This window comes from Cyclopterus lumpus, chromosome 21, assembly GCF_009769545.1.
Source record: "Cyclopterus lumpus isolate fCycLum1 chromosome 21, fCycLum1.pri, whole genome shotgun sequence".
Taxonomy (NCBI): domain Eukaryota; kingdom Metazoa; phylum Chordata; class Actinopteri; order Perciformes; family Cyclopteridae; genus Cyclopterus; species Cyclopterus lumpus.
In genome coordinates, this window is record NC_046986.1 from 9,870,406 (window position 1) to 9,882,049 (window position 11,644).

Consider the following 11,644-nt stretch of genomic DNA (forward strand, 5'->3'; position numbering starts at 1 on the left):
CCTGATTTATTTGTTTGAAGTTTGAAATGTGTACAACTTTATATATGGGGCTGTGAAGTGGTGTGTGTGTGTGTGTGCGTAGGTGTGTGTGTGTGTGTGTGTGTGTGTGTGTGTGTGTGTGTGTGTGTGTGTGTGTGTGTGTGTGTGTGTGTGTGTGTGTGTGAGTGAGTGTGTGTGAGTGTGTGAGAGAGAGAAATGTGGTGAAACATGGTGGGAGGGAGTAAGAAAGACTGTCTCACATTTACAAAGAAAGAAATGGTCTAAACCTCTTTTAGCCTCCACTTTCACTGCTGGGTCAAATTGACCCGAACATCATCTCTGTAATATAAACCAGCAGGGGGGGTTGCAAATACATGATATTTTTTAAAGTAAGATGGCATATACAAGGAGTTCTTTGTCACAACCTGCACTATGTGGCTTGCCTGGCATAGCCTCAAATAAAATTTAGGAACCCATAAACTTTGAAAATGTACATTGTCTGTTCTAACACCATTTTCTTTCAAATGCACTGAATCACAATTTGGAAACGTTTGATGTTTATTTGTTCTCTATATTCAACTCCACAAACTTCACATAGAGTCCTAACACATTTCACATGTATCACACACATTTCATGTGATGATAGATTAGTTTGTATCACCTGTTTGTTTGTGTTTTTCCTATTCTGTAATATAAAAAAGAACAATAACATACTACAAAAAGTAAACAAGTGCAATATTTTCAATCCACGTTATCTTTTAGGTTTTAGTGTTCATAGTATCAGATAAAAAGGACACTCTTCTCACGTGGGAAAGTGAGTAGTGAATATTAAAAACAACATGCATGTTTACATATGAGCTGGTAATCATTGGTCATTCAGTTGCTAAATATTATGCGCAAAAATAGACTAACCAACTGGACTTTGTCCCACTGCTCCTTTTTGGGGGGATTACTGATTACTCCTTTATTTTCTTTAATGTTAATATGATACTTGACCTTATTTGGGGACCAAAACGCTTACAGAATGTAATGACTAACTGCCAGCTCATACTTCCTTCCTATTATTTTACCTTCAGACACATGTGTCCATCCCTCGCCACTAGAGACGCAGGCGAGATGTTCTGTCTGTAAATCATCACAATGAAACACATGTCCACCGTGTAATTTGCCTGTCTGCGGCCATTTTTTCTCCCATTTTCTTGGATCTGTTAAAAGACAGTATACATATCTTAAACCTCCAAATGTCAAGCTTGCAGATTCTGGCTTTTGTCAGTGGCTTGGCCGGACTGGGCGCCACTATTGGTGCCACAGTGTCCAATGAATGGAGGGCTACCAGCCGGGCATCCTCAGTCATCACAGCGACCTGGGTGCTCCAGGGTCTGTGGAACAACTGTGCTGGAAATGCCATTGGAGCTCTGCACTGCAGACCACATCATACTATCCTTCAGCTGGAAGGTAAGCTAAACTGGGGTCAGAGTTTCACGGCGACCACAAAACAAAATGTCTGTTGTCACACTGTTGCGTGACACGTTTGTCAGTGTTAACGTAGCGGTTGGAAACACATCTAGTGGGTGAACATTGTCCATGTACTGATATATGGCGAGGTATTGTATGTATACTGCATGAAGTGTTCCTAAATATGTAACCTAAATATTACTCAACACAGACACAAATGTATCACCTTGTGATGTATCAAGAACTATTAAGCTGCTGACAATTTCTTTCAAAACTCAAACTCAGTAAATTCAGTGCGTATTTTGTGCATATATTTTTAGGTGTAGCAGATATTCAAATAATCTTTTCTATCGTGCTAGTTACCACTTTTCAATGGGTTTGATACATAAAGAAGTCTTTGAAAGTACTATTATTAGGTAACCGGGAAAGTTTTTTTGTAAAAGACAACATTTTATAGTGATTGTTTTGCAAAGAAAACATTACTTAAGGTTCATCATTAGGTATCTATTGTAGAATATACAGACTGACAGTGTTTTGTTATTTGTCAATAAAAGAATGAGATTATCTTTGTTTGAAAAATGATCAGATTGTGTCATTTTTCATCTAGTTTTCTTTAAATTGAAACTTTTTTGTTCAATTTCTTTATAGTAACATTGTATCATTATCTTTGCTGATATAATCACAAATTACATGTTACCTTGACAAGTATTGTTTCAAATTTATAGAAAAAATATCTAAGTAAATAATAATTTATTTGACAGATTATGGCCCATGTGTTAACTGAGGCAAATGAGTAATCCTTCGTTGGAAATATCAAACTGAGCGTGTATGAGTCACAGCTTTGACAGAGAAAGTAAACAAAGACCTGTTGTCAGTAATGAGCTCGTGAGGGAGAAAATAACGGACTACATTAAATTAAAATCATGAAATTGTGTGAACCCTTTTCACCAATATTAAATGTTATATATTTGTTTTATTTATTTTATATTGAATGGATGTTGCTCTTTGCTTGTAATCAAGTATTTTTAGAAATGCACACAATGTTCCAGTGTTCCTTACTTTATTTTACTTCTGGGAAAATTATGAATTGTTTTGTCAGGAAAATGTTGTTGTTGTAATTGTAATTCTGGCCACAAGAGGCTGAAGTGTACCACTAACCCATGCTCTAAATATAACTAAAAGCAATTATGTATTCCCCAACAGCAGATTAGCGCTGATTGAAAATACATTTCAGGAAAGTTACGTCACATAACTTGCTAACAAACAACATATGTACCTTGTGTTTTGAGTGCATGAAGAAATGACTTGTGGAAGAAAACATAAATGATTTAATTGATATTTACAGTGGAACATAGGGTTTTGGTTTACTTCAGCCTCTTGTGGCTGAGATGTAACAAATATTTATATCCCAAAACGTACCTGTTTTTACAGGTAAATAGAGATTATCCGAGAGAATCTTTTTTCCCTGTTCCCCTGTACGAAAAAACTATTTAGATTTTTTTTTCCTCTCACCTCTTCTCAGGGCTTCCGTATAAGAGTGAATGAGACGCTGTTAATAAGTGATTTGAATCCTGCTACTTTAGGCCTAGTTATGCAGGTGGCAGTGCAAGGTGACACATTCCCTGCACTGTATCCTATCTCAAATATCTGCTGTGGATCAGATTCGATTCACAAAAAAAAAACGTGTTTTAAATTGAGAGTGGAAGAAATTCACATACACATACAAAATAATAACAACATTTGTGATGTGTAATGTTATTGTTTTGTTGAGGTTGTCGGAAAAATGCCGGTTTAATTTTCACATAGTTTGTGGTGGGAACGGACAAAATAACAGGAACACCTTACAATTTACCTTTGGCTCACGCATTGTGATGCATTTTAGTTTAACCTACCCTTGAGTAGGAATGACCATTGCACCATTTTACTGGTTAATACATTAATTATGTAACAAACCTGTTAATGAATACTATGTTTTTTATGTGGGAGTACATTAACTTTTACTTTAGTCAACATTTTACTTAGTATTTTTACATTATGGTATCATAAGATTTACTTATTAATCAAGTTGTTTGAGTGTTAGGTCATGCTCATCACAATGTCCAAATAATTTGCACACACAATCACAGAGCAATACAATAATTGTGCGTGCCTACAGTTTGGTTTTAAATGTCAGAACTCACTGGATGAGGGTGTGGAAGATGTCATAAAGACCATTGGCCACATGTTGATGTTCAGAGCCAAACTCCTCCCTACAGAATATAACAGTCCACAACACATTAACTATCAAGCGCAGCTTATCCATTGGACTTACTAGTGTAGCACAAAGCTGCCTTTTCAACAAGCCACACTAGCCAGGGAACCATTAATCAATTCCAGATCTCACCAACTTAATTGGACGTCACACAGCGGTGTGGAGGAGTCCTCTCTGCAGAACAAGCAGCATGTTTCAGGAGATCTTGGCCTTTATGCTAAGCACTTCGGGGTGGGTGCTGGTGTCTTCTACCTTGCCGACGGACTACTGGAAAGTATCTTCACTTGATGGAACGGTCATCACCACAGCTACCTACTGGTCCAATCTGTGGAAGGCCTGCGTCACTGATTCAACTGGAGTCTCCAACTGCAAAGACTTTGCCTCGATGCTAGCACTGGAGGGTCAGCTTTTTGCCTTTTTTGGTCAATCATGTTGAAATTATTTCCTGTTTTTCTTTCCGTTAAAGAACACATGTTAATGCCTGAAAGGGTTGCTGTTATTTGTATATCTTTAGACTAATGCTGACTCATTCTCAGTTTCCAAGTGTCTGTTAAGTGTTCCTGGCTCCTCAATGCTGGAACGAGCTCCCCACTGACATCAGGACAGCAGAATGTCTCTACATCTGCTGTCGGGAACTAAAAACGCATCTTTTCCAACTATACCTTGAATAAAAACAGAAGTGACAGCACTTCAGTGGCACTTGAATGGCACTTACTTATGGTATTTTTGTAGTTTGGCTTTCTTGAAGAAATTGTACTTTCTTAATTCTTGTTGTTCTGAGCTTGTACTCATGGTTGAATGCACTTATTGTAAGTCGCTTTGGATGAAAGCGTCAGCTAAATGACATGACATGTAATGTAATGTAATGTATTGTAATGTTCAGCTCCTTCTCTGTCTAAACTTTGACATTTCTAGTTGAAGCTCATTGCTACTCAGGACTAATAGATACCCTAAGGCACAATTCAAGTCTTCAAGGAACAACTCATTTACCTCCACATGTGTCAATGTTTAGCCTTTGTTCTCACAGCTTGACATTTATAAAGGAGATTTACTCTGAACCTCAGGCGGTTTTTCCCCACGGATGACTAGTTTCAGGGGTTAATTTCTAAGGTAATATTTGCCACAAAATCACATCTGAATGACAACATTTCATACCAAGTGTCCCTAAACTACTCCGAAGTGTCTGAAAACAATTTGGGTTACTCATGACAAATTGTTTTCTTGCTTTAAGTGTAAATTGGTCACAAGGTCACTAACCCAGTGACCTTGTGGTGTGCCGGTGTGAGGCGACAGAGAATGCAAAACCACAGAATGGAGCATGACACAGTAAAACTCTTTGGATTGCATATACATTGACCTCTATTTTACATGTGCAGGCTACATTCAAGCATGCAGGGGATTGATGATTGCAGCTATCTGTCTGGGCTTTTTTGGTTCTATATTTGCCCTTATTGGAATGAAATGCACCAAAATTGGAGGAAGCGACCAAAACAAAGCCAAGATTGCCTGCTTGGCAGGTGTAAATTTCATTCTTAGTGGTAAGTACGATGGAATTATCTCTGCAATATCTGTACTTATATGTGTGATTGATTTTGATTGATTTTTTTCTTGTTCTGCTCAGGCCTCTGCTCACTGTCAGCATGCTCCCTCTATGCACACCGGATAACAACAGAGTTTTTTGACCCAATGTATATGGCACAGAAGTAGGAACTGTCTCGTTATTTCACAGAGAATTTATAACCTATTCAGAAAAATGATCATCAATAACAAGTATTGGTCTTTGTCTGTAGGTATGAACTGGGAGCTGCTCTCTTCATCGGCTGGTCAGGGTCTATCCTCTGTATCCTTGGAGGCATCATGCTCTGCTTCTCCATCTCATGTTCTTTCACCAAAAGGTGCTTTGAGTACTACATTTATGGTATACAGGAGATACACAAATAATTAGATTATTTTGAATCATAATTTAATTTATGAAGACAAATCTGTGTTTTGTCTCTTTCCAGCCACAGTCAGACAAAATATATCTACAACGGTGCTGCCTCACGTTCTCATATCTCCTCCTACGTGAGAGGGCAGGCCAAGACTGTAAACCAGAGCCCGCCTCCACAGTACAGCAACTCCTCCAGGACGCAGCACTTTGATAAGAATGCATATGTGTGAGGAATGTGAATATAACACTTTTAGTTTATGCCAATCGTGAGTCTTAAAAGAGCTACCGTAGAAGTAGATGATATTAATCTGTGGCTCATCAGGAAGTAAGTTTAGAATATTTAAATGTTTCTGAATTTAAATTGTATGATGCTGTTTACTCTCTGGTGTTGGGGGATTTCTATTTTCTGTACAGCAGACAGCTTCTGTATTTGGCAGTTGTACATATTACTGTGCATTGAATTTTAGGACTACGTATGTATTATGATTAAACAGCTAAATCAAAAACATACGTATGCATGGTCCAAAATGGGCCTCTCTAATAATTCTTTTGCATCATTTTATATTTATATTTTCTTTGTGGCAATTAGGTGTGCAATATTTGACAAGACATTTCCTTTGTTGGTTGTATCTTTGACTGTAAGTGACCTGCACATTTTGTTAATCTGTAATCACAATATGTATAACAGTGTCAAAAATGTAATTATATAACCATTACCTATGATTTTGTAATAAAATAAAACTTGAAGAGGGTCAGAAAAGGTCTGGATTTAGTTATTTTTTTAAATGTGTAGTCATGAGAAGGCTATGTTTTTTCGAAGAGTATATGAGTAGAAATAAAATAGATACAAAATAGAATTGAGCTACATCATCCCATTTTTCTTTTTTTCTCGTTTAATCAACATATTATATCTACTCTTCAGTGATCACATCATACCTGCAGGGGGCAGCAGTTTTGCACTCTGCTATGTTCTCTAAAGAAGATCTGTGAGTCACCCTTGTTATCATAATGATGTGTTCGACAAAAATAATCAATCGCTTTGAAGTGGTTATAAGCATGAGCTTTCTTACCATTAGTATTGCTACATACGAGTAGATGCAAATCTTATTATTTAAGCCTGAAAAAAGTAGCTAGAATTGAAGGGAATTACCTCAAGTGGTTGGCACACTCCAACAAGTTTACAGTAAACATTTCATCCAATCGTACAGAGCCCTCATCAACATCAATGGCAAACGGCACACACACAATGTTATCCTGTCCGGAAGAAGGAACCAACTTATCGTCCTGCTTCCACTGAACAGACGTTCGGTGTATTATGTGCTTCTACCCAACTGTGTGGTGGCTACCTGGTTTAATTGAGTGATTTATGAAATGAATAAACGTCTGATCCAAGTACTCGGCTTCTTAACTTCATCGCTTGGATGGCTGTTTGTGCTGTGCACCATGGCCATGGACTATTGGCGGATCTCCCAACTAGGAGGACAAGGAGGCTCCTATATCATCAAAGTGGCCTGGTACTGGTCCAATTTATGGAAGGATTGTTTCACGGACTCCACAGCCGTCACCAACTGTAGAGACTTCCCTGTGCTTTGGACGGTCACCCGTAAGTACACCACACCTCAGAAATTATGTTTTTAATACCATCTCTTTCACTTTGAATTCATAGACAGGTTGTCAGACCTGTAGTTCAACAGGCAGAGTGTGGCACAGTTATGGATGAGTGTGCACAGTGGCACTTAGTTCAAAGGCTTAAAGTGATACTGTGTTACTTTTGAAAGAAGAAATAACATTATAACATGTTTTTTGTGGAAATTAAAAGCATTTAAAATGCCCCCGTGTCAATTTCAATACATCCATGGATGTTGCCACTGCAGCTTAACTTGGTCTGATATGACCACTAGGTTTGGTTGTTAATGTTATCTAACTTTAGCTAGATATTGCTACACTGTGTAAATAAAATAACTGGGTCAGTTAGCTTACTGAGAGTCTTCTCTACCTGTGCTATTGTCATCCTAGCCTTTAGCATATAACATTATCCCATTATTGATGCTTCACATAGACTTACTTTAAGGTGTAGAGGTCATCAAGGTCAAGTTAATATTTCTTTGTTTCAGTTTTGGCGTAAATTTCTATTGTTAATATGATGGACATTTTTGAAGGCCAATCCTATAAGATGATTGCATTAACATGTATTGTAATAAATGCTGTTCATTTAACAAACTCACAGTAGACAGCAGAGCTTCATTTGTCCCAGTGAAATTTACAAATATTGTGAGATTAAGAATACAACTGATAAATACTGACTTTGACAGAGAACGCCTAAGTCAAGGAATTTAACATTCAGTTGTGTGTGAATTTATGGGTCACTTCAATTCACATTTCAAAGGGAAATATTCTACTTTATACTCCATAAACTCAATCTAAGGGCTTAGGTACAATTTATGTGCATAATAAGGTTTTACATTCTGAATGAAAAGAAAAGTGTGAAGTCCTGTTCAACGGGGGAGCAAAGCAAAGCAACAGATGAGGGCTCTCAGTGACATTTAGTTTACTCCAGAGCTTAAGCTGAGTGCACACAATACAATTAATAATAGTATGTAAAAGTGTAATCATTGTAACAACTTTATCAGAAAGCTGTTGATTCAAATGACTAAAGTCATTTTCGGTAAAGTTTGAATTTATCAACCCTGCTTCAAAAGTTACCATTCGGCTGAATCAGAGCCTTGTTAAGACAAATCTCAGCAGAACTGAGAAAACTATTATAAGCATGAGCAGTATTTGGTGTAGTTGGGCTTTGCATTGTAAAAGGGTTCACATTAGTGTCTAGTGAATAAAAGGAGACACCTCCATCCTCCATTTCATACTCACATTAGCGTGAGTAAGAAATGAAATGCGTTCCTAGAACTTCTTCTGTCGAATACTATGCCTTAACTCTTTCTTTCTGCCTCCCACAGCTTTTGTCCAAGCAGTACGAGGATTGCTAATGTGCGGTTTAACTTTGGGGTTTTTTGCTGTTGTACTTTGCTTCCTTGGGATGGAGTGCACTTATATTGGTGGAGCACAGAAAACCAAGGACAAAATGCTTTTTGCCGGAGCAGTGTTTCATATCGCTGGCAGTGAGTACACAACATACACGTTTGTCTCTATAAATGACAGAAATGTTTTGCCCTCATTATTTCTTTATTTCAACAACGCCTCTGCATGCAGGTGTGTCAGATGTTGCTGGCTACTGCTTGTACATCAACCGGGTTGCCAAAACAACCTTTGCTCTCCGATTAGAGCCAGGAGTCTTACGGTACTTTTTTTGTCACACTTATTTATCTACAGAACAATATAATCTAAACTTCCACAGTAAAATATTATGCTAAATCTGATGTATTTACAGCATGTACAATTGCTCATTACTTTTTGTCTCACATTTAACTAATTCCAGGTATGACCTAGGACCTCCTATATTTCTAGGATTGGTGGGATGTTTTCTCATTCTTTTAGGGGGTATGTTCTTCGGTGTGACCGTCTTCCGGGTAATTGTCCCTGAGAGGTATTGAAATTCATCCATCTTCATCCTTTATCCTGTGACTACTGAGTTCATACCACAATATAAACATTGAATTGTTTCGTTCTTACAGTAAAGTGGTATATGCCTATGGAGGAGGCACATACATGAACCCACGCTCCAGAGGCAGAACTCTGTACACCGGATACTACAGACCCTCCAGGCAGTATGGAACTTATGTGGGCTCATCCAGCAGCTCCAAGAACTCAAAGCTCTCTCAGACAATAAATACAAAAATCTCAGAAAGAGATGCATTTGTGTAGTTGCACAAAACTCGCTTTTCATGTATAGTTTGACTAACAATCAGCATATTGCATACTGTTAATATAATGAAAAACCCTCTGCCTTCTCTTGAGAGCATCATGAACAATTGTATTTAGTTGTTTTTGCTGTTGTTATTTTCATGATCTGAAGTTTTTATTTTGGAAAAAAGGTTATACTGTATACTATGTATAGAATACACTGTCTTGTACAACTCGTTGTTGTTGTTGTTAACTTTCATTCTTGTAAACGTTGTTGTGATTTAACAAAAGCATGCATTACAATCAATAATGTCACTGTACATTTATATAGTAAAAAAACTGCTAATATGAATGCCAATGAGAAAGTGCTTTTTTTTTTGGTTGAGGAATTACTTAATAAGGACACTGGTATCTCAATGGTTTAAAATGAACGTCAACTATAAAAATAACACCCAAGCTGTATTAAACGGACATTTCAACAATACATGCTCTATTTCAACCTCTGAACTTACTCTGTTTATCTTTTAGTCTTATACAAATTTAAATGGAACATTAATACATTTTTCTGTAAAAAGCCATATTACACAAATTGCGGCCTAAACTATGTTTTCTACTGAACTATCAGTAGCTGCAAACAATTAGGCAGACAAATGATGTACAGACTTCCTGGAACCCACATCGGCTTTGATGAATGTGTTTTTAAAGTTTTTGCACACTTTTAAACTAGAAGATTTTATAAGCATGTGTGATAAAAAACGATTAAAGACTATTTGAACACTGACTGGACGTGCCTTTGTACTGAATGACACTGCTAATTATTTGGTTGATTCAATTTGTTGTTTGTTTTATGGGACATTTTGATGCTGTTTTTAACTTTTTGCTGTTTTTACATCTGTTTTGTGTGCTTCTTGTGTGAAGCTTTTATGCTGCTGTCTTGGTCAGGACTCCCATACAAAGGGATGTTGAATGTCAGTTGGACTATCTTTTGTAAATAAAGTTTCAAATAAAAAACAATAGTAATTGCCAGTTGTGTTCCTGGATCTTTCTCCTATGGCTGATCTTCAGTGTCACTGACAACGAAGCACATTGGATCCAAAGGGAGAGTGGGGGAGAGACAATAGTTGTATCACTGCATTAGGATGAATGCTCAAGAAGCTCACAGATAACTCCTCCTTTCCCCCCTAATGATGTTGAAAAAACATGCTTACTATTTCATTATAAAAAAATATGCTAGTCGTTTAATACAAGCCATTGTTTGATGTGCTGATAAGAATCACAGACTCAGTTTTTCCATTTTTTCATATTTGCTCCAGTTTCCTCCCACAGTTCAAACACATGCATTGGTTCATTGAAAACTGTAATAAATTATCTTAATTATTGCATCATGTCTTCAGCTACTTCATCTTGTGTCCCTTTGTTCAATTTAAAGGACCTTCATCAGAGCGAGATGTGAATTGAAGAACCCTTGGTCATATTGAGTCAGCAAGAAGAATACACTGAAGTTAAGAAAAGGAATAAAATAGAGATACATAGATACTTGGAAATGAAGCACGTGGTGTTTTTAAGAAAATGTTTCCATATGAAAGGACTGCAATACACCTGTACTTAATTAAAGACTATTGTCAAGATCAGTGTATATGTACAGTTCTTGTGACGACGACACTGCCCGTGCTTCCTAGCCTTTTAAACCTCAAGCTATTTTCTAGGTTTCTGCTTAAAATAACATACCCAAACTAAAAAGGTTGTATCTCTGCAACCACAAAGGCTATTTGAATAATGTTGGTGTTATAATAAAGGCAAACCATGTGTGCTTTTGTTCAGATGTGTAAATAGTATTATATTGGTTACTTGTTAAGAGTAAGTAAAGATGAAAGACAGCAAAAGTTGAATTTCCAGGTTCGCCTAGGGAAAAAAAGCACTTTCAGGATGATTATCTCTTGGAAAGATGCAGAGCAAAGGTCAAACACCACTGAGATCATAGCAACATATGTGAACGGTCTCTCTGCAAAGTTTGACTTTGATAAAGTAAAGCAGAACAAAGTTAGAGAGGTTTTAGTACAAATTAATTAGGCGAAATGGGCATTTGGGCAATTTGAATTTTCTCAAGTACCAAACGATATATTTCACTTGTATATTACTTATGGTGTTCAATACATCCAAATATAGCAGTCTTTGTTGATTAGAAGAAAAATGAAGAAAAATGTAAAAAAAGCCAAAGATAAGCAACATTT

The 11,644-nt window shown here is 37.0% G+C and overlaps 2 protein-coding genes across 3 annotated transcripts; both read left to right on the forward strand.

Annotated features, from left to right (window-relative positions):
• Positions 1-1,198: 1,198 nt before the first annotated feature.
• On the forward strand, positions 1,199-6,219 carry LOC117750636 (claudin-10-like). Of its 2 annotated transcripts, none has more exons than XM_034561907.1 (5): positions 1,199-1,434; positions 5,062-5,223; positions 5,307-5,388; positions 5,476-5,580; positions 5,689-6,219. In XM_034561907.1, exons 1-5 carry the CDS (start codon positions 1,221-1,223, stop codon positions 5,843-5,845), a joined length of 720 nt encoding a protein of 239 aa, XP_034417798.1. In that variant the 5' UTR covers positions 1,199-1,220; the 3' UTR covers positions 5,846-6,219. The 2 variants fall into 2 exon arrangements, with proteins under 2 accessions (XP_034417798.1, XP_034417799.1); XM_034561908.1 differs by lacking the exon at positions 1,199-1,434 and adding an exon at positions 3,821-4,086.
• Positions 6,220-6,892: 673 nt separating this feature from the next.
• On the forward strand, positions 6,893-10,380 carry LOC117750659 (claudin-10). The gene is made up of 5 exons (XM_034561938.1): positions 6,893-7,218; positions 8,570-8,731; positions 8,823-8,910; positions 9,049-9,156; positions 9,245-10,380. Exons 1-5 carry the CDS (start codon positions 6,987-6,989, stop codon positions 9,432-9,434), a joined length of 780 nt encoding a protein of 259 aa, XP_034417829.1. The 5' UTR covers positions 6,893-6,986; the 3' UTR covers positions 9,435-10,380.
• Positions 10,381-11,644: the final 1,264 nt, after the last annotated feature.